This window comes from Cebus imitator, unplaced genomic scaffold (genome assembly GCF_001604975.1).
Source record: "Cebus imitator isolate Cc_AM_T3 unplaced genomic scaffold, Cebus_imitator-1.0 Scaffold32, whole genome shotgun sequence".
Classification (NCBI taxonomy): Eukaryota; Metazoa; Chordata; class Mammalia; order Primates; family Cebidae; genus Cebus; species Cebus imitator.
The window spans coordinates 8,443,183-8,467,100 of NW_016107347.1; the positions used below are offsets into that span (position 1 = coordinate 8,443,183).

Here is a 23,918-nt window from a genome sequence, read left to right on the forward strand (position 1 = left end):
AAAAAAAAAAACCCAAAAACCCGGAAAGAGAAAGTAATACAAGACATCTCAGGATAGACAACTTTTTTCCCCTTGATTTTGACAGATTTTCAAAACTACAGGTAGGTTAGAGAATATATTCTTTGAAGATAAAAAGCACAACATGCATTATTCAAATCTCAACATGAGAGCTACTGTTGAATTTAGATTTATGTGAAAATGTGCATCTGAAGTCTTGAAACCCTGGCAATATACTTTTTTTTTCTTTAAAGACTTAATATGGTCTTTAAAATTTTCAATAAGGTCTTTAAGGATAACTTTAAAGATAAAGTAAGAGTCAACACATCAGTTTCTGAATGTGGAAATCATTTATCATGTAATGTTACTGAAATTAAAGAGAGAATGCTTCTGAGTGTCACAGGGATAACTAAAAGCCACACAAGGAGGACTGCTGGCCATTTCTCTAGTCCACAGGTTGTGCTCAACTTTAGGAGCCCACAGATGGGTGTCCAAATTGAGGCTCTGGAATAGAAAAATTAATGCTGGATTTCCTCCCCTATGTAACCTCGGAAGGATTTAAGGTACACCTTGGGGAATTGGCAAATCATTTCAACATGTATATAAATTATATAACATGTTAAAATTATTTTTAATCTTTTAAAGTAAAAGAAATGTTACAGTAGGCTTGCCCTAGCTTGAATGATTGTGAAAACATCACATAGCCTTCCAGAATTTTGGTTACAAAGAAAACTAGAGTGTGTACGTGTGAAAATTTTTAGAATTGTTAATGGGTTTTGTTTTCTGAAAATGTTGACTGTAATGACATTTTCAATTAGAAAAGCATTTTAGTTAGTACTGTTATATTTTTTGACTCACAGTTGTTTCCTATTTGCCAATGTTTGTACCTCTGATGGCAAAATTATTCTGATAGATTAGATTAGTATTTGAAGCAAATAACCTTCTCAACTTGTGGGAATTTTTTTATACTAACAGTGAAAATGTTAGAGGATAAGATTTTAAATACTTCTTGATTTAAATTAAAATACTATAAGAAATATATGTATATTTGGATTTGAAGGGTTTTTCCCCCTTGATTTATAATGAATTTGGAACTTACAAGAACAATGAGGATGACGGTGCATCAGAGTCATTTAGATAGATGCTGAGCTTTGTCTATCCATGCTATGACTAAGTTCTCTGTTTAAACCCAAATGCAATCTGAGTGACATATGAATAAAATTTTGAAGAGAATATGTAAAATTAACAAAAAACCCCAGAAAACACTGATCATCTCCTTATGTAATGAATAAAGAAATAAGATCATTAATAGTCACATCTCAACATGTATAGACAATTGAAAAAACTGCCCTCACATGCGATCCTGGCACTATCCTAGGCTCCTATAATTACTCTATCTTTTATTGTAAATAAGTCTCCAATCATCAATCTAAATGGGAATCATTATAATGAAATAATTGTAACTGTTTTCTGAAATATAATCATAATCAGTGTTTCCAGTTCAAGGTACAATTGAACTAATCCATAATTTTATCCTTTTCTTTTTGATAAGAGAGTGCTTCATGAGGGTATCTTTGGTAGAGATATTTTTTCAAGTATTTTATAAAATATTCAAGTTTGATGAAGATAGTAGATAAATACACCAGCTGTCAGATGCCTGTAATTTTCACAAAATGTGAATAATTCATTGTATTTTAGGATGACCTTAAAAAAATTCATGGTGTGGAATCTCCAGTTTAAGCATTAGTAGAGATACCAACACTACTGAAATACACAGCTACTAAAAATCAGTGGCAGAACAAGAATAAGTGGTGCATCAAATAATGTAATGTTTTTGCCTTTTATCCTGTAATAACAAGAAACTGTATATTCTCTAGCTGTTGTATGATACATTCTGTAAATATCTGCTAGGTCCATTTGGTCTATAGGGCAGATTAAGCTGATGTTTCCTGGGAATGAATTAAAAAAAAATAACAAAAGTTGGGTGTGTTCATGAATTTCATGCACAACAAATCTAAAAATAGCAAACGTGCAAAATGGAAATTAAAAAAACACAACTGGCACCTGAGGCATATTTCCTTTTCTTTATCCCCAGTGCCATGCCTCTGCTAAAAATATAAATTACAAAGCAAAGGAAAAAAAAGAAAAAATTGCTGCAATACAGTAAAAATCACTACAATAAAAATTTGTAAAATTGAGTTTATTGGAATTGACTTCAGCCTAGTATCATTAATATTTTTTTCTTAAATTTTCAGCATTTATTCCATAATAATGTGATAATAACTGTGTATTACCTAGGGAAAATGCTGTAGATGCATACATTTGAACAGAAATGTTTATAGATGCCATAACATGATACATTTATTTTCTGGTGTTTTTTGTTTATATTATTTAGGGAAATTTTACCTTATGATCACAGATTTTGTTATTTTAATAATGCAGAACTATATTTATTTAATCTACATTTTGTTTTAAAATTATTAAGTGTTATCTTCTACAAATAAGAGGCTTATAATATGGCCAGATATTCTTAGAATTCTTTCAGGTCTAAGGATTTTCAAAAGCAAAAGTACACTGAAAACTTTTTGAAATACATTCTATTTTTGCATCATTTTAAATTTTGTTTCCTTTAAGTTTTATTAAGTACATGAGAAGTGTATTATTTTTCATTGAATCCAAGTGAATTTATGCATATGTACTTATCTTTTATATGAATGTAATATCTTGCTTTCAGTTCCTCACAGGTCATTGAAATTATTTAACCAATGAAAACATTCTCTATGTTACTCCCAAAGTCAACTATGTTTATCAAAATCTCACCAGTGTGAGAAAAGTAACAAGTATAATATTAAAGCATTGTGCAATATCTTTTGAGTTGGAACATAATATTCAGAAAATTAAAATCATTTAAAATGAATATGCAACTTTCCTTTTATTTAAAATCATTTGCTTTAAAATAGTTTTCATCTCTGCATTTTATATTTTCTTAAAAATATGGTGTCTTTCACTATGGATAAGCAGATGTGGTACAGCAGGGCTGCCAGGATGAGAAATACTCTTCCTCTGGATTACACTACAGTTTGATTCTTTAGCAAGATGCAAACTTAAGACAACAAGAAATAGAAACTGGTTAAGTGTTTTCCCTTCCTGCTTTATTCTCACAAACTGCTTCGTCAGTCAACATTCAGATGTTACTCCACAGCTGCTGCTGTCAATCTAAAGGTAGATCAATCAGTGGAGCAAAGGCTCCTGAGGCTTTGCTAGCAGTCCACAGCCCAGTATCTAGAGGTAGTTGGATCATGTTTTTTGCAAAGTGGGATGTGGGTGACGGTGGGGTTGTGTTCTGACCTCCTTTATTTTTATCAGCCTGTGTCAGAAATAGGGATCTATAGCTATATCCAGTCCTAACTTATCTTTGCCTTATTTGAAACAAAAAATGTATTTCTCTTATTAAATAATAAAAAATTTATTAATTTATGCTAGGAAGTAGCCTTTTCCTATCCTTCCTTCAACTGCCCTGTCTCCTTTTCCCTGATATTCAAGGATCTTTTTCATGATCACAACCACATTCTTCGTTTGGCTCTTAGGGTTTTCAGTGCACAGTTCTTTCTTCTCCTTGAGAGCAAGGCATGTTTAGTCAAAACGGAAGGGTGTTTTGTAGGCACCTAATTACTGACTCCTAACTCCAGAGGATTGCTCCTTTAGGAGCAGTACCTGTGTCAGGGTATTCTGTGCCAAATCTTCCTCACCAAATTATTCTGGCTGCTGATGCTTTCCTTGCAGAAATTTCTGTGCCCACAGAAGGTTTCAGAGGCAGATCATCTGGATTAAACAAGAAACGACCCTCAGTAATCACTGATTCTAAGGGAACGTATGTCTTTGAAAAGACAAGAGTTTCACCAGGCCTCAAGATGGTTTATACCGTTTTATTGAGAGAAATGTGCTCATTTTTGCTTCACAAAGAGGCATGTATTGGTGCCCACATAGAGCACTGACACAAGCAGGTAGTGGGACAACAAACTGATTATCTCCCAGAAATGGTGGGCACCAGAGATGTCTGTTTCCGTGGTCACCACAATCTGCTGAAATCCTGCTTGAGAAAAAGAACATAATCACCCAGAGCACACAGTCCTGCTTGGCATTTATAGTACATGTAATATTAGCATAAGTCTCTCATTTCTTTATTCTCCTACTTGGAGAACCACAATGTAATTCTGACCTTATTTCCAATTTCCTCTCAGTTTAGTTTTTGACATCATAAGGGGGATGAGATATGGTACCTCATCAGAGCTCCTATAACCTATTAAACATGCATCTTATGTGGCACTGACTTCATTATATAATATTTCAGTTGTCAGCAAGGTGTCTCTCCCACTAAAATGTGAGTTCATCGAGAGTAGATCACATCAGTTCAACAAGATTTATCAAGTAGCTTTTATGTTCTAGGTACTTTGCCAGGGTTTCGAAATTTAGAAATGAATAAAAACAGTCTCTGATCTTGAGGAACTCATTTATATCTAGTAACCAAGATGTAAACATTATTTTTCAATACTACACAGTAAGTGCCAGGACAGACATTTATACATTACCTTGAGCTCTGAAAGCAGCTCTTAACTCCACCTAAGGGGTCAAAGAAGTATTCCTCAAATTGGCTAATGACCTGAATCTTGATGGATGAGTGGGGATTAGCTGGCAAAGCAGTTTCAGTGGAGGTAGGGGGTGAAGTCAGGGAGCAGTGGGTTACTGAGTGACCGGGTTAAGGAAGCAAAGACAGCAAGTGCAGATTTCTCCTCCCAGAAGATTCAGTGACAATAAAAATGATGTTGTAAAACAGTTTTTTGTTGAACCTATCTTGTGCCTCACGGAGTGCTGGTCAGAGGGAAGCCTTGGTCTTTGCCTTTGGTGTCATAAATATTTAGCGCTATTGACAAAAAATGTGTTTGATTTCTGAGGCTCAACAAAAGCTGACTTTTACATCTAAGTCCATTTTGTGAAGATCCTTCATGAATATGTTGGAGTTATTTTAACAACTCAAGTGACTCAAGTGTTTAAAAAAAATCATAATCAAATGATCTCCTTCTCATGCTGGTTTTCTAAAACTTGGAAAAATAGAAAAGTATAAATTTAAAACAAGTCTAAAAATAGTCCAAACATATAATTTATAAAGAATTAACATTTTTAGGCCAGGTGTGGTGGCTCATGCCTGTAATCCCAGTACTTTGAAAGGCTGAGGGGGGCAGATCACCTGAGGTTAGGAATTTGAGACCAGCCTAGCCAATATGGTGAAACCTCGTCTCTACTAAAAATACAAAAATTAGCCAGGCATGGTGGTGGGCACTTGTAATCCCAGCTACTTGGGAGGCTGAGGCAGAATTGCTTGAACTCAGGAGGTGGAGGTTGCAGTGAGTTGAAATTGTGCCACTGCACTCCAGCCTGGGTGACAGAGCAAGACTCCGTCTCAAAATAATAATAATAATAATGTTTTAAAAGTAACTACTTTACTGTATCTCTTGATGATTCTCTTGGAGTAGGCTAAGCCTCATTCCTCCTCTGTTCCCTTTAAAGAAATTAACTGTTACAAATGTAACAGATGCCAGCTGGCTGTTAACCTATAGAGATGGCAACATCATATTTGAAGAAAAGACCTTATCTATAGTTGATGGTACCTAATGAAAAAAAAGATGCCACGGAGATGTAATCAACTGAGAGATTCTATGCAGTGGAAGTCATGAAGTCTGAAGTCTTGTGAGAATTATACTCTTTCATTTAAAGTATGGAATTGGCCGGGCATGCCTACAATCCCTGCACTTTGGGAAGCCAAGGCTGGTCGAGCGTCTGAATTCAGGAGCTCGAGACCAGCCTGGGCAATGTGGAAAACCCATCTCTACCAAAAATACACAAAATTAGTTGGCTGTGGTGGCACGCACCTGTGGTCCCAGCTACTTGAGAAGCTGAGGTGGGAAAATCACTTGGGCCTGGGGGGCGGAGGTTGCAGTGAGCCACTGCACTCCCACCTGGGTGACAGAGTGAGACCCGTCTCAAAAAAACTAAAAACAAAACCCAAAAAGTACAGAATTCTGAGAAATGAAGCCTTATTTCCATCCAAAACAAAGTTCTTAGGCTGTCTACTAAAGAATTTTGGTGTCGCTGCTCTTGCCTCTAATGACACTAACCATTAAAATATCTTGTTTGACTGGTATTTCTGATTACTGACTGACTATTCAAGAACTTGCAAAATTTTCCATCACAACACCAAATGAGCTCAGGCTAATCAGTCAAGTTCTCAGTGTTACAACAAAGAGATTTTCTTTAATATCTAACTGAAAATGTTCAATAATTACACTACATAAAAATCAGGAAACAGTCAATTTTAAAAAGTAATTTTTAAAAGCTAGTTTGAATCAATATCTGATGCAATAAATATAGGAAATGAAGTTTATTATACAATTTTGACATCACTCTTTCTGCTTAAAGTTCTCTGGGATAATTAAAAATGAACATTTTGTAGTTCTACCAAGGTGCCATGGGCAACTGAAAAGGAAAAGAGATTTTTCTTTTTGTTCCTGCAAAAATATGACCCAGCCACTGAAAATAATTCAAACTGTTTCATTAAGAACTTTCTCTGAAACTCATGATGGCAAAAATTATGGCACATTTCTCAGCCCTCTTCAACTTTTTAAAATATCCTTGTTACAGATGTGGATGAAATGGTTTGAATACGGTTAGAAGCTAGAGAGCTACAGCAGCACCAAACATAAAAGGAACTCAACAAGCAAATCGGTGTGGCAAATCTACTTTGGTTAGGCAGTGAAAAGACCAGTTGCAGTTTCCTCTTCCTCCTTCCTGGAGATACCCAATAGTTATTCTTATGTATTTTTTTCTTTGATGTTTCTGGTTACCGAGTTCAGTGGCACAACAGAGCAGCTGAACTAAAAAATGAAAATGTATAAAACTTTCCATCCAAAGGCTAAATACATACACCTTTTCAGATTGTTGGGCTTGCATCTGTTCTTTTGTTTTTGATCCACTTTCATATTGAGGATCGTGCACGGACTGCATACTTACAATGTTAATCTGATAGTTAGCATTAATAAATGTCATTTATCACATAAATTCCACTTTACCAAGAATCAGCACCAGAACGATCATTTGAACAATACAAATGTTATCTAAATGTATCAACATACATACACACAAACACACACCAGTCTCTCCTAGCAATCACAGTTTGAAAATGTGGAGATGGTAATCCATTGTGAGAACAACTATTCTCTTTTGTTGCCCTAGAAATGCTGAACAATGCTTTCTTTAGAAAATTCCTACTTCAGCAGATTAAATGAAAAACCACCTAGTAAAGACTATCATAAAACAATGTGACCAAGAAAATCACAAAATTGTGAGTCCCCTGAGATAATAATATGAAGGTGAAAAATATGTTCCAGCTGGATAAAGATGCATTTTGTGGTGGCAGTAAACAGTAGTGGAAAATGAAATGGAGGGATATAAAGAGATCTGGAAAAGCAATTTCACCTATTTGGATCTCATCTGAAAATGTAAGTTTTAGAGAAGAATCCCAGGAGCTTTCAGTTCTGTAAACGTTTCAGTCAAAATGGAATTTCTAATAAAAAAGAGACAAGGGATTAACTCATTTTTCCTATGAACAAACAAAATGAAGGAAAAAGGAAGCAGATAGATATATTACAATCACTCAGATCAACAGAACAAAAACAAAAAATGAAGGTAAAATAACTGACCATTTATACAGAATGCTGGAATAGCAAATCAGTTAAAGAATTATCAAATTTAGTGGGCATGATGATACAGGCAGAAATGGGGAGGAAAAACCTGCCTTGTATGTACTTTTGTAATATGCCCATATTGTGGCATACATTTTTACTAACAGAACTTAGAAAAATAAAAGGACTCCATGCCTTCTCCATTAACTGTGATAGATTGTTTTCCATTTGAGCCTGGGGTTGAAGGTAAACTTAACAGATAAAACAAAATATAGACCTAAGTATGTTAGCAGTGGTAAGAATCTGAGCATGAACGTCATGTAAGAGCAAACCCAAGCAAGTTGGTTATTAGAAGGCAGCAAGTATTATATCCCTCTAAACTCTGACTAGTAAATATATGATTGGCTCACATTCTTGAGACTTGTGGTCATTTTGAAAAAAACATTTAACTGTACATTTTTTTTTCTTTTTTTTGAGATGGAGTTTCGCTCTTGTTGCTCAGGCCGGAGTACAATGGTAAATGTCGGCTTACCGCAAACTCCACTTCCCGGGTTCAAGCGATTCTCCTGGTTCAGCCTCCTAAGTACTGGGGATTACAGGCGCAGCCACCATGCCCAGCTAATTTTGCATTTTTAGTAAGGACGGGATTTCACCACGTTGGCCAGGTTGGTCTCGAACTCCTGACCTCTGGTGATCTACTTCGCTTCGGCCTCCCAAGGTGCTGGGATGCAGGCATGAGCCACGGAGCCCGGCTTAAATGTAAATTATGAGGACCAAGCACTCTTTAGTTTCTCTTTCCTCAGTTTACCTTCTTTAAGAAACTAGTGCAGAGTAAGCCTTAAAAAAAAACTAGTTATTTGTTTTCAAATGATGTGATTTACTCTCTGGTCTGGATTTCAAAGATGTGAGTATAATGTGGATTGTATACAATTTTTTAAATTTTACAAATAACATACGCCTACTATCGAAATTTTGGAAAATATAGAAAAGTGCAAAGAAACAGAAAAAAAAAAATCCTCCACCCGGTCAACTGAAGTCACCATTACTCACTTTTTAGTTGGGCCCTATATTATACTTCTACAGTCGCTATACTACTCTAATATCCTGACTTAGTCACCTTTTATGTCATCAGCATTTCCTTGGGTTATTAAATACTTAGCACTTTTAAATTGTTTACGGAGTATCTCATTTTGTAGTAATGCCATATGTTCGGGTTTTTATAACAGCAAAAGAAAAAGGCTACAGCGTATTACAAAACACTTTATCAATGCGCAAAAGAGAAAGGTGGACACAGAAAAGAAAGAGAAAAGTAAGGTGAAAATCATCAATAGAGAAACACATGAGAATCGCTTAATTAGCGGCAAGATAATAGAGCTAAGGTCACATTATTGATTCTTGACTTTAGGACAAAAGGAGTACATGTCACTCACCTCTGTTACAAGTTTATATTTGCACCTTGAATGGCGATTTATTTAATTAGATAAAGTCGCGGTTTTACAACCTAAGCAAATACTGCTAATCCTCCCCCGACTCAATCCCTCTTGAGGCGGCCTTGTAAATGCTCCGACTCCTTCAAAGAAAGCCTCGAGGTATAAAGAAAAATCTGTCCAGCAATCCAGACCTGCGGTCGCCACCATACTCATAGTAACAGGCAGGTGTGTGCGAACAAAAGCCACGGCAAACAGAGCGAAGTTGCACCTATAGCGCAGGCGTGGAGTCGCCGTAGCTCCAGGGCCGCGCATGCGCCAACGTAGCCTCAAACCCCAGTGGTTGAGCCTCTCACTTTGGCGTCACAGGACAGATGATCAGGGTACGTCTGCCTTTTCCTTCCCCCATCTATTCTCCTCCCCTTTCCCCTCCCCTTGTCCCTCCATCTTCTCCCTCCTTCCTCTCTCCCTCCCACTGGCGTCTCCAGCCGACTTTCGCTTCCTGTCAGCGGCCTTCGGCGGAAGAGTGTCCCACCTCTTCCGCTCTACGGCGGCGGCGGCTGAGGTGGTGGCGCTGGTGGCGGCGACGGCGGCGGCGCTCGACCGGCTCCTGTCAGGGTCAGCGGGCGGACCCCTTGGGTGGTCCACCTGCGCGTCGCGGAGCGGCGCCCCGGGGATCGATGGCGATGAACTATAACGCCAAGGATGAAGTGGACGGTGGGCCGCCTTGTGCTCCGGGGAGCACCGCGAAGACCCGGAGACCGGATAACACGGCCTTCAAACAGCAACGGCTGCCTGCTTGGCAGCCCATCCTTACGGCTGGCACGGTGCTACCTATTTTCTTCATCATCGGCCTCATCTTCATCCCCATTGGCATTGGCATCTTCGTCACCTCCAACAACATCCGCGAGATCGAGGTGAGGGGAGGGAGCTGTGTTGGGAGTTGGCGTTGCTCGGAAGGAGGGTCCTACGTGCCCGCCCCGCTCTTCTCAGCTCCTGGGGGGTGACAGGCGGTCCCTGTGCCCCCCCCATCCCCCGCCCTTCGCTCTGTTCCTCTGGTTTCTTCCTCTTTCTGCGGGTTTCCTGAATTTGCAGGTTTGTCCTAGCTTTGTCTTGCTTGCGATTTACGCTGAGACGCAGTGAATGTTTAATGCAGAAGATGGGTCAGGTGAAGAAATGCTTCTTCAGTGGGCGGTTTGTGTAGTTCCTTGGGGATTAGGGGGTTCATGGAGGTAAAAAGAGAAGTGGAGGTGAGTGCACTTGTAGCTAGGTAGATGTAATTCTGAGGGAATTGACAGGGTCAAAGTGTCATTACCTTTGTGGGGATTACACCAAGACACAGAGATTAACACCTTGGTCATTGTTGGGAAAAGAACCAGAGTCATAGAGGTATTGACGAGTCCAGTGTAAAGAAGCTGTCGCATGTTATTAGGTCACATATAAAGACTTATGACAAATGTGCATAGTACTTTTCGTTTTGAACTAATTCGATATTTTAGTTGTAGGGCAAGATATACATAAAAGATAACCTGAAACTTCAATTTTGGTTTTGCTTTTAGGTTACATTCATTAATGTGCCCTACATGTGCTGTAGTTGTTTTGTTTTGCTTTGATAGATTTTAAACATTACAGAAAGAGCCAGTGACCACACTCAGAGAATACGTTGTGCACTGTCTACTAAACATTTTACTGATATTAACTTTGCCGAATATGTAAGACAGGACAGGACAACTTGTATTGGGGAAACATTTCTCTGTCAGAGAAGCACAGTATCTTTTTTCATCTGCAGGAGTGAAGATGGTTGATAAATATGTTAAGAAGTTTAATATATACTGTATAGGTGTCCAGTATTAAGCATCTGTCATCTTTTCTTGCATATCTGAGAATTGTTTTTTTTGTAAATCTATTTGAAAGGGCAGGAACTAGTACCAAGTTCTCTTGATTACTTATGTTCTATTTATATATGTACACACACATTTTAGTAAATATTACGTATGTTTGTGATTTAATGGAAGGTTGAGAGTAATTTTATTTTAACTACTATAATGGAGATGGGGTTCCAGTTTAATTTGCAATGTTATCTGTAAAAGCAAGATTGATGTATTTTTTAATTCTACAGTGCTTACTTAGGTGTTAATAAGTAATAACATTAATAAGAATACCATCTGTAGCATAACTAGTTTTAAAGTTTTTTTTACGAAAAATCATTCTCAATTTAATAACTAAAGAAAGTGTTACGGTGTGTTTTTTTTAGCTTGTATTTTAGTTTATCACTTTAATCTCCCTAATAATCCTGCAAATGTAGTGCTTATTGTTGTAACCACACAAGGATCACGCATTATATTAGGATGTGAGCAAAGTGGTGTCATGTGAGGAACAAAGGCATTGACTGGGGTCAGGCAGAGCTGGTTTTAAATTCAAGCTCAGCTACTAACCAGCTCAGTTTCTTGGAAAATTTCCTTAGACTGTGAGCTTCAGTTTCGTACACAGTAGGTAGAATAATTCATGACTTCTAAGGTGTGAGAATTAGAAGCAGTGTAAATAAGATGTCTGGCACTGAGGATCTGTCTCCTGATCCTTAATCAGAAGATGAGAAATATAGAGAGGTTGAGATTTGACAGTAAATTAGTTAAGAGTAAGGTGTCTTGATTCCCAGTTTTAAGCTTTCACCCTTCACTAAGATCCTTACTGCGATGTTAGTAAAGTGGAAGAAAATAATTTAACATCAGAAATTTGAATGATTTTATTTAAACTTCTTAACATATTAAGATGAAAATAGCAATAATTTGGAATTGTGTATAAATTAGTATTCTCAGAACTCAACTTCCATTAATATTTACTACAGTATAAAAATAAATATTTAACTTTCCTTTAAATTTTAATCAGTTTTGGAATAAAATAAGGTTCTTCACATTAAATAGACGAGATAGAAATTTTTTAAATAGCTCTCGTGTTCTGATCTCAAGTTGCCTCAAGAGTCTGCTGTAGTTTAGTCTGGTTAAAAGGGCACCGAAGAGTCAAGGAATTCAGATTGAAATCCCAGCTCTGTCGTTCTGTAGTGATCTTAAGTATAATTTTGAGTCCAATTTCTTTACTTGAAGAACCAAAAGATTCAGATTAGACTATCTCTAAGAGGCTGTTCAACTCTAAAATTATTTGACTTCCAATTCAAATGTGATTTTTTAAAAATGGCATGTTTAAATTTTATTGCCTTTGGAACAAGAGGAAATGAAAATGAAGAATAATTGGGAATTTTTTACTGACACTGACATATAGCTGTGCAGATAGAATCCACATAGGTATTTTTTAAATTTGGATGCTAAATATATAGAGAAATGCCTCTGAATTGTGTGTGGAGTATTAGAAAAACTTACGGAGATTCCCCAAGCACACATACTGGTTTTCTGCTGTTCAGTACCCTTTGTTAGCCACTAGTGGTAAATGGGTAATGAGAATTTCTTACCAACATTCAGTTTCATACTGTAAGTTACTCACACTATATTTTTTATTTAAAAAAAAAAAAAAAAAAAAAAAAAAACCCTTCATTGCTATATCAGTTCAGATTACTAGGACAAAGGAGATTGTCAAATCCAAATGCTTTTGTAATATAGCTTAAGGTGCCAAGATCAGAAATCCGTACTTTTTCAAGTGTAAAATCACTGGATCTTTCTCATTCCCACGGAAGTGTTACACTAAAAATTATTTTGAAAAGTGTCTTGGACACCCCTGGAAGAGGTGTAACAAGATATTTTTACATTTGAATGCTTATATTTGGTAGCAGATTTCCTCTTGTTATATTTATATATCTTGTTATATATAACAAGATACATAAATCTAACAAGATTGGTTAGATTTAATTGGTTTTTAGATTTTTAATAATTAAATAAAATGAGGCTATAATATCTTCATTTATTATTAGGAACAAGGAATGAGGATTTCCTTTAATTTAGGAATTGTCAGTCAGCCACATCTTTCAGAGGCACTGATTTTCTAGTCTAGGGCCCTTGTTGGTGAGGCTGAGATACATAGAGCTAACTTGAAAAATATAGTGAAGTTATTCTTAACTTTTGTAAAAGCATTTATCAGTGTGAAATTACGTAGTTTTAAATTAATGGTTAAAGTCAGATTTGGTTGTTATTCGGATCACATTTAAAAACTAAACATTTACCTCAGGTTAGTGTTGCCAAAAGCATTCAAGGTATATTTTCAAGAAATCTTAGTGAAATTATCTCCCCATTCTCCACATTTGATAAACTCTCAACTTTCTTCTTCACCTTATTTTACTTACTTCCCTTGATTATTTAATTCTGATTATTTTCTGTTAAAAATAACAGAAATATTTAGTTTCTGATAAAAATTTTTATATGTTTTTACTCTTAAATTGAATTATTAGATTATAAGATTTTTAAGAAGATTAAATTTCTCGTGTATTTAGTAATCTTTGTCATAGCCTTTAGCTAAGAGTCAGGAAAGAATAAGTTGCTTTGTATAAATGATTGTTAAAGATTAGGCGCTTTATGTTAAAAAGTTTGAGGTTTTAATATTTAAGTTGATTTTAGTTACTTAGAATTAGACTTTTGGAAATTAAGGTTTGTGGTGTTAGTGTTTTAACTTGTTTCTCAAGAAAAGTTTGAAGTTTTAATATTCAAGTTGATTTTAGTTACTTAGAAGCAGACTTTTGGAAATTAAGGTTTGTGGTGTTAGTGTTTTCACTGGTTTGTCAAGTAGTGTTAGTACTTAGAGCAAGGAATGCCAAAGTAAATTTGGCTAGCAGGAATATTTTACATGGCCCAGGAACATTTTACAGATGAACATTTGCAATCGATTTGATAATAGGGAGCACTAACTTTGAATCTCTATTATGAGAAATGTCTTCTCCAAAATTTCCATTCTTCTCATTAGTGTTAGTAGACCTATGTTACCAAAAAATTGTACATATTATTGTTGCATTTTGAGTTTTATCAATAAAAATTGATGCAAATTTGTTTTCTCTCTTGTTACATAAGACCCTACATACCTAATATCCTGGATCTTGCCTCTGGGTCTGCAAAGCCTGAAGTATTTACTTTTTAGCCTCTTACAGAAAAAAATTGCCTGCCCTTGACTTAGAGTTTTAATGAATAATACCAGCAAAGTTAGCATTTGCTGCACAAATAGCTATGTTTAATTTACATATTCTACCTCAGTAATTGTTCAAGGTAGGTGTAGTGATCCCTGGCAAGTTGCTTAAGTTCTGTCTTTGAACAGATTTAGTAGATATAAACTACTTATGCTAAATTTACCAGTAATCTTGGCTTAAGAACATCATTCTTTGTTTCTTTGTCATAGTCAGATAAAAATCAGGCAGCCTAAAGGAAGTTGCTTTTGAAAGTTTTATTTTAGTTACCTTTTGTCTTCATTAAGTCCTCTAGAAAAGATGCCAGATAAATTAATGCGGAATAATCTATTCAAGGGGGAGTACTTAAAATACGATTTTATTACTCAGCATTTTGTTGAATGACCTGTTCAGGTCTTATACTGATTTCCTTTTAGACAAATTTACATTCAAAATGGAAGTTTTCCAGTCCTTTTCCTATGTAGTATAAAAAATGCACATCCTTCAAATTCCTCCTTTTCCACTGCATTAAATTCTGAGTGTCTTTCTTAGAATTAGGATGTATGTTTAGAATTACCAAGAAGCAATGCCAGTTTGATTTAGGTGAACAGTTACAGTGGTAGCAAAACAAAATTGAGAAATGTGGTATCTCCTATCTGCTCATTTACATCTGTTCTATTTTGCTTCTGGTTCTTTGTCTTGGATTTTAGCTAATGGGCAAGTCTTCAAACTATCATTGTATTCTGCACTGTACCTTGTATGCTGTTAACATTAATAAGCATTAATTTTTCAAAATGAGGAAACTAGCTCCTTTTTCCACTTGGTAGCCTCTTTTGTTCCTAAGATAGGAACTATGTGCTTTAGTGTGTATTTTTTGAATAAAGTTGTTACAACCTGTAGTAACAACTTTATGCAAAAAATAAAGGATTGTTATGCCCCAGAGATTATATTAAGGTCTTGACATTAGGTCTGGCTACTCTTGAGTTTTAGCTGATAAAAGGTGTTGTGGTTCTTTGATGGTGAAAGCTCAGAAGCTGAGTTAAATTTACTAAGCATTTATTTATTTATTTATTTATTTTTGAGACGGAGTCTCGCTCTTGTTGCCCAGGCTGGAGTGCAGTGGCTCACTGCAACCTCCGCGTCCCGGATTCAAGCAACTCTCCTACCTCAGCTTTCTGAGTAGCCGGGATCACAGGCATGCGCCACAACACCCCGCCAATTTTGTATTTTTACTAGAGACGGTTTCTCCATGTTGGTCAGGCTGGTCTCGAACTCCCAACCCCAGGTGATCCGCCTGCCTCAGCCTCCCAAAGCGCCAGGACTACAGGTGTGAGCCACCAGGCTTGCCCTTTACTAAGGATTTTAATCAACATTGAACATCTTCATACATTTTCTTCAAAGTACATCTCTGGAAATAGTGGGAGATAGGAAAAGTTTGGGAACAAACTCCCCTTTTTTGGAGCATAGGGCCTTCTTAGGGAGCTTGGCATCTTTTGGGGAATACGAGACAAACACAATAACAAGAAAACTAAGCATTGCTAGATGAATGACACATGCAGATTATCCTTTGGTAGTTCAAAGGAGGATGCAATCACGTCAATTTCTAATGACGGTGGAAAGCTGTGTAGGAAGTGGGCTTTGAGCTGGTACTTGATAAATAGCACTTCTTCAGGGGAGGCTTGGATGCATTCCAAGAAAGGTGATTAATATGAACAACCATCTGGACAGGAAGTCAAAAAGTATATAGATAAAATAGGAGTAAGGGCAAATTTGCTGGTGGTAGATTGTGGGTAGTCCTGAGTATTTGATAATGAACATATTAAACAAGGAGAATGTCATGATTGCAGTGTATATCAATTAGGATTGGGTAGATTTTCAGTCTCATGTAAAAAGCCTTAGAAACATAGTATGAGGCTGCTGTGGAGGTTCTCTTTTACTGAGTCTTCACTTGATCTAATCATTTACTACCCAGCCATTCTTAGGAATTGGCTCTCATCCATGCTCACAGTTTGGCATGGAGGCTAGGGTTCTAATTGCCTTTACCAGGTAGCAGTGTGGAAGAAGGGATGAACAAAGGGATAAAGCCTTTTTAAAGAAAGTTCTTGAAAACTGCCATCTACCACCTCCCCTTGGTAACAGGCCACTCGAACTACAAGGGAGGTTGGAGAATGTTTTCATTCCGATAACAAGATTCTCATCTCAGTAAGTCAGAGTTTTGTACTGTGGAAGAAAGGTAGCATAAAAATTAGGGTGAGGGTTGCTGTTAGCAGTCTCTGCAACACAGGGTTACAGGAAGATTTATCTGGTGGTAAAATGGCATGTCATCAGAATGAGAGCTCGATCATATAGATGTGAGAGTAGTAGTTTAGACACTGGAATTAATGTTTGCATTTTTATATTGATTATAATAATATTGAATCGAACTTGATTTCATAGTAAAAGGCATTATGTGTTTTTTATGTGAAAAGCAAGTTAGGTGTGTGGCTTTGCTGATACTTAAAAAAAAATGTTATAGAAGGAGTATTGAGTATCATCACCTTCCTCTTGTTTTCTTCAACCTCTTTTTTCTGTCTCTGTTCAGCATACAAATGTGTTCTGGTTTCTCCTAAAAAATAAAAACATCCTATCTTAAATTTTTTTCTTTTTTCTTTTCTTTTCTTTTTTACAGACAAGGTCTTGCCCTGTTGCCCAGGCTTCATTGCAGTGGTATAATCATAGCACACCATAACCTCAAACTCATAGACTCAAGCAGCCCTTCCGCCTTGTAAGTAGGACTATAGGCGCATGCCACCAGGACTGGCTAATTTTTAATTTTTTTGAAGAGATGGGGTCTCACTTGGTTGTCCAGGCTGGTCTTGGCCTCCTGGCCTCAAGCAATCCTCTTGCCAAGTCCTCCCAGAGTGCTGAGATTACAGGCATTGTTAGCCACTGTGTCTGGCCTTTTTTTAAAAAAAAAATATTTTTAGACATGGGCCTTGCTGTCGCCCAGGCTGGAGTGCAGTGGCATGGTCATAGCTCACTGTGGCCTCAAACTCCTAGGCTCAAGTGATCTTGCCTCAGCCTCCCAAGTAGCTGGAATTACAGGTGCAAGCCACTGTGCCTGGCGTATCTTAATAGTATTTAATAATAAAACTATTAATAATGACTAACATTTTTTGAGAATTAACTCTGCTAAGAGTTTTACATACATTATGTTGGTTGATACAGTGACAAAGGTAACATTATTATTCTCTTCATTTTTATTTTTTTTTGGATGAGGACATTGAATCTGAGATTAAGTCTTCTGGTTAGTTACACAGGTGGAATTCATACTTTAGCCATCTGACCTCTTGTTTTGTTTCCTGTAGGTGCCGACTTGTATTCTCTTTTCATACAATCTGTTTAAAGAGAAGAGTCAGTTCTTTTTTTTTTTTTTTTTAGTTAAACAATCATGTTTATTGCTTTAGCACATAGACAAATTTATGTGACAGGGCAGAGGCTGTAGATGATTCATATTTCCAATTGGGAGGGAGGACTCGCTTAGTCTTATAATACTGAGCCAAATGATGAAGGGTCAGTTCTTATTGATATTGCCCATTTCCATCTCCCGTGAACTTAATTTGCTGCATCTGAAGTATGTTAAATGGTAAAAAGTGCTATGAAGGAAAAGGAAGGAAGGATTGATCGTTTATAATTTTGAATAGGATAGCCAGGGGAGGCCTCATAAAATGGCATTTGAATAAAGAACCAAAAGAGGGAAGGGAGTGAACCATATTAATATGTGAGAGAAGAATTTTCCAGCCAGAATAAATAGTAAGAGCATAGGTCCTGAGGAATGTGCTTAGTCAGGTGTTTGAGGAACAACAAAGAGGCCATCATGGCTAAAGTAGAGCGGGGAGAATAGTAGAAGATTAGGGTATTGGGAAGTATTGGGGTGAATATCACATGGACCACTTTTGGCCTCCACACTCAGTTTAATGGGAAGCCATTGAAAAGTTTTGCACAGATAGGTGATATTATTGCACTTACGGCTAAAAAGCGTCACTCTGGCCTTGACATGGAGAGTACTGCCTAGTGAAGAAGAGTAAAGCAGGTTTATATCTGATAGGAAAAAACCAAAGCATATTTCCTACTCTTGTGCACTGCTCAACATTTCTGGCGCCACATGCGTGGCGATTTTTCCCCACACACCATCCAGTTTTGGCACCAGATTCTCCAGCACACGCCAACTATAATTTCATTAAATTCTGGCACTGTTTACCAGGAGATACTATCAGATCCCACAGGAAAAGGGCTCAGTCCCACAAGACTGCCCCTCACTTCAGATGCCAATTGCAAGTCCCAGGCTGTGACCTGTATTTCTGGCCAACCTGCTGTAAACTGGGTTTCCATGACTCCCTCCTGGAGTTTACTTTCTTTCCTAGAGTGACTCACAGAACTCAGGTAAACACTTAACGTTTGCTCAGTTATTTTAAAGGATATTACACAGGATGCAGATGAAGAACCAGATGGAAGAGATGCAGAGGAAGATGTTTGGGAAAAGGGGTTCCAAGCTTCCGTTTGCTCACTGGGATGCCACACTTCAGGCACCGACACATGTTCAGCTATCTGGAAGCTGTCTGAACCCCATGTTTTTGAGTTTTTTGAGTTTTCATGAAGGCTTCATTATGTACGTGTGTTTGATTCATTCATTAACCATTGGTGATCCACTCAATCTTCAGTCACTCTGCCCCTCTGGGACTCAACTTTCAGTCCTTCTCCCCTTCCCAGAGGTTCTGTTCATGCCTTGGTCTTTCTAGTGACAAGCCTCCATCCTGAAGCTATTTAGGGGTCCCCAGCCACCAATTGTCTCATTAGCATACACAAGACACTTATCACTTGGAGACTTTAAGAGTTTTAGGAGCTCTGTACCAGGAAACTGGGAGCAGAGATAAAATATGTATTTCTTATTGTAAGTCACAATATCACACAGGGAAACCAATTAAGAGGCTATTGCAGTAATTCAAGCAGGAGATGATGGTGGTCACAGTAGAACAGTTGCAGTGAAAAGCAGTTAGATTTAGGATATATTTGTGAAAGTAGAACTAACATAATTTTCTCATGCAATTGATATATGGGGTGTAAGAGAAAGTGAAGAATCAAAGATGACTAAGATATTTTGGCTTGTAACTAGAAGGATGGAGTTGTCATTTTTCAAGATGGGGAAGACTGCAGGAAATTAAGATTTTAAATATACTAGTAAGAGGATGTGGTGGAGAAAGCAGAATAAATTGTTGGGTATTTGACTTGTTAGGATGAGATGCCATTAGACATCCAAGATGGGAATAATGAGTAGGCAAACAAATATATGAGTTTAGAGTTCAAGGGGAAGGTTGAGACTAGAGTTACACATTTTGAGAGTTAATCAGCATGGATGATGTATAAAGGCCTAAGATTGAATGAAATCATAAGAGTGATTTATAGGTCAAAGAAAAGTGAGAAGATCCCTGAGTCACTCCGGTGTTTAGAGTTTGGGGAGATAAGGAGGAACTAGCAAAGGAGACTAAAAAGGAGCGGCTGGTGAGGTAGGACAAAAACGTGGAAGCTGGTATCCTGAAACCAGTTTCAAAGGAAGAGCATGTGAAAAACATGCCAAATGCTGTTGCTCATGGTTCACAAAAGAGCAGGACTGAGAACTGACCTTTGATATAGTAACATGAAAAGCAGTGGTGAACCTTACCAAGAGTGGCATTACCATCCACAGGGTTTTTCATGCCAGAAACACTGGAAATCAACCTAAATGTATTTGCCCTCGTCCCATCTCTAGGCACTAATTTCTGTGTATCTGTAGATTCTACCTTCTCTTTCTTTTGTGAATCTGTCTTCTCTTTTCTATTCTTGCTGCCACTTTATTAAAGTTCTCAACATTTCTCACCTGCGTCATTGCAGTGGCATTCTCTTTAACCTCTATGCATATTGCTGCCAGTGATTCTTTTTAAAAGGCTAGTCTTAATGTTTCCTTCTCTTATTTAAAATTTCTCCTGTGGCTGGCTCCATCTGGCATTCAGTATACTGTTCAAACCCCTTTACATAGAGTGTAATTTTCTTTACAATAGGCTGCTTTCTGCTTCTCTAGTATTACTCCTACCACTCCCCTACCTTATGCTGTAGTCATGGCAAACTACTATAGTTTCTGGAATGTGGCACGCTAATAGTTGACCTGAAATGACCTTCTTTTTCTTATCTATGATGTTTTCAAATGTTGTTTCTATTAACATGAAATTTCTTCCTTGATTCCTCTTTCTCCACGTGGTATATATGCTTCTCTCAGTTTCTAGAAGTACTGGCTTGCAGCCTGCCTTAACGTTGTCATATTATCCTGTAATTATTCATAAATGTGACTTTCCTGCTTGTTTGTATATTCTTTTGTAGCACGAACAATGTATTTTTCCATTTCGTATTCTCATGCTGTAGACAGTGCCTAGCACCTAATAGGGACTCAGGTTTGAATGAATAAATGAGTGAATGAAACTCAGTCAGTACAATCAAGACATCTTAATGCAGCTTGTTGAGAGTTTACTGGTCATCTGAATGTATTATGGGATGAAGGAGTTCTTGAAATTACCCAAGGAAATTATATACTATAAGATCAAACTTGTGTAACTATGATATCCATCCATATATAAGGGCAAAACAAATTTGCCTATTGAAGAGTAATCCAGCGAGTGCTGCAAATTTAACAAACAGGTTAATTGGCAAATGCTGCAGCAAAGAGAAGTGCGTGATTTAAAAAATGTCATAAAATACCCTTTTCTCACCCCCAACACATATTTTTTGAGGCTTATTTTTGAAGAAAGTACTGTTGTACACTTACTAGTTCTGAAAAATTGGAAACCCTAGACCAGCTACCAGTTAATCAACTTAATTTCTAAAATTAATTAAAATGTAAGAATGTTTATGTGACATCATAGCATCTGATAACATTGTTTATCAGTATGCTGAGTGAGTTGGCTTTTGTTCTAAGTGCTCAGACTCATATACAATTATATTTAAATTTTTGAAAAGTTTAGAAATCATTTTCTTGATTAAAAAAATAATGTACTTTTTCTTTTTTTAAAAAAAAACTGGCATGAGGTCTCAAAGTTTGAACTGTGGTAGAAGCAATGAGAGTGAAATTCAAGTATAGTAAGTAAGGAAGAATTTGCAGAACTTGGGAACTAATGTCAAAGATGATACTAAGATTTTTAGCTTGGCTGCTTAGGACAGGAGTGGTACCACTTACGGGTATCAAAGACCACAGTTGAGTATGAGGTTAAGGGATCCAGTGAACTCTCACTGGATTTTTTTTTAAGTGTTAGTGAACCACAACCAAAAAAAGGTTAACAAATGATAATACGTGTGGCTTGATTTTCCATAGATCACCATGGATTTGAAATAGAGATTGTAGGAGTTTTAAGTGGGAAGGAAGATGTATTCAACCAATTGAATACATTTAGGGACGTAAAAATATGACTGGAGATAGAGATAAGACCAGTGATGATTTAGAGGGGGTGGTATAATGGATGGTACCTGATATGAGGCAGCATGAAACTATTGTTGGGAAGTAATACTGGATACAAAGGCAAAGGCCACTGCTCTGTGAATGTCAATTATATAACTATACAGACTAGTGTTTCATATGGAAAAGACCATATATTTTCTCAAATACAAAGCTCTACTATATTCATATCAGTTATCTATATCTTTGATCTACCCTGCCATACAGCTGAGAGCATAATTAACAAAGCCCTTTTCATCAGTTGTGTCATAAGGAGTTTTTATAATTTGGTTACTTAGTAAGACTTGTTGAGGGGCAAACTAAAACTTCCTGGTGGGATATACTTTTTATTTATTGTTTGTAGAAATAAGTTAAATGCCATCTATAAAAACTTTTTGTATAGAAATTTGTATTACACAATTTTATTTCAAACTGTAATAGTTAACGATGGCTCTGGGATGATGGCTATCAATCATAACAAAGTTGTTTTTAATCTTTATTTTATTTTTTTGGAGACTTGCTCTGTGGTCCAGGCTAAAGTGCAATGGTGTGATCTCAGCTCACTGCAACCTCCACCTCCTGGGTTCAAGCAATTCTCCTGCCTCAGCATCTCCAGTAGCTAGGATTACTTTTTTGTATTTTTAATAGAGATGGGGTTTCACCATGTTGGCCAGGCTGGTCTTGAACACCTGACCTCAAGTGATCTGCCTCCTCTGCCTCCCAAAGTGCTGGGATTACAGGTGTGAGCCACCATGCCTAATCTTTATTTTAGATAAAAAACATGAAGATTTGTCAGTACTGTTTAAACATTAGCATATTCATAATTGGCACCAATTTTATTTTAAAATATATTGTCTTTTAAATTGACATTTATGTTTCAATTACTGTAGGGTACATGTTATTTAAGATAATGAAATGCAGCAGTGTGGGTTAATGGAAAGAACAGCAATTTTGAGCTAGGCAGATCTGATTCTGACTGTTATGGGTTGGTTTGTGTTCCCCCACAAGATATGTTAAAATCCTAACTCCTGATATCTGTGAATGTGACCTTATTTGGAAATGGGGTCCCTATAGATGTAGTCAAGTTAAGATGAGGTCATTAGGGTGGGACTGTATCCAGTATGACTGGTGTGCTTATAAGAAGGAAACAGACAGAGAAATAAGATGATATGAATAGGGAGACATAGACAGAATGCCATGTAACAGTGGAGGCAAAAATGGAGTAATGAAACTTCAAGCCAAAGAACTGCAAGGATTGCTGGCCACTGCCAGAAGTTAGGAAGAGGCAAGGATGTTTTCTACCCAGAGTCTCGGAGGGAGTCTGGCCCTGCTGACAACATTAAACTTAGACTTTTGGCTTCCAGAACTGCGAGAGAATAAACTTTTCTTGATCTAACACATCCAGTTTGTGGTAATTTGCTACAGCAGTACTAGAAAGCTAATGTAGTCACATACCAGTTGTATGGTCTTGGACAGTCACTTAAACTCTGAATCTCACTTTCTTCATATATAAGAGACTACGAAGAGTTCTGGCATGGAGTAAGCATTTGGAAAATAATTGCTGGCTTTGCTATTGCTCTTCTTTCTTCGAAGACAATTTACATTTATGTATTACCTCATTCATTTATCATTTCCAACTTTGAGATTGTGACTTACTGAGTGGATTAGAAGTAAAACTTTGCCTATGATTCCCATTAGAGTCTCTCATTTATAGTAACACAATAGATTTTATATGGCTCAGAATTTTTAGGATATAAATAGTTTTTTTGTAGCTATAAGTTTAAAACCAAGCTTCTGATTATTCTTTTCAAACTGATCTTTACAAAAAGAACTAGAGATGGGTTTTCTGAGGTTTGAAGTAATTTAAATATGGTTGTTTATTTATTTGTTACCCACTTTTATCTGATGACGAAACCCCAGTCATCATTGCTTTTTAGAGAAATTAGGTTAATCTGGTGTTGTTTGCTCATCTGTATTTTGGTGGAGGGTGTTTTCCTACACCGATATATTATCTAGTTAATAAAAAAGAAGCATTTAAATACCATTTTTTTTCTTTTTGAGACAGAGTCTTGCTCTCTTGCCCAGGCCGCAGTGCAGTGGTGCAATCTTGGATCATTGTAACCTCTGCCACCGGGGTTCAAGCAATTCTCCTGCCTCAGCCTCCAAGT

General features: G+C 36.9%; 1 protein-coding gene and 1 long non-coding RNA gene across 3 annotated transcripts in view; one reads left to right on the forward strand and one right to left on the reverse strand.

Moving 5' to 3' along the window:
* Positions 1-3,907: 3,907 nt before the first annotated feature.
* LOC108301232 lies at positions 3,908-9,529 on the reverse strand. 2 transcript variants are annotated; one of them, XR_005199393.1, is made up of 2 exons: positions 9,164-9,529; positions 3,908-4,087 (listed from the first exon to the last, which is right to left on the reverse strand). It is a non-coding gene; the product is annotated as an uncharacterized LOC108301232 (long non-coding RNA). The 2 variants fall into 2 exon arrangements; XR_005199394.1 differs by lacking the exon at positions 3,908-4,087 and adding an exon at positions 6,422-6,528.
* The window catches only part of TMEM30A (transmembrane protein 30A), a 34,742-nt gene continuing 20,330 nt past the window's right edge, over positions 9,507-23,918 (forward strand). The window contains exon 1 of the mRNA XM_017524331.2: positions 9,507-10,077. Within this exon, the coding sequence (XP_017379820.1) occupies positions 9,535-10,077 (543 nt within the window). The 5' untranslated portion in view covers positions 9,507-9,534. The remainder of the gene's footprint in view (positions 10,078-23,918) is intronic.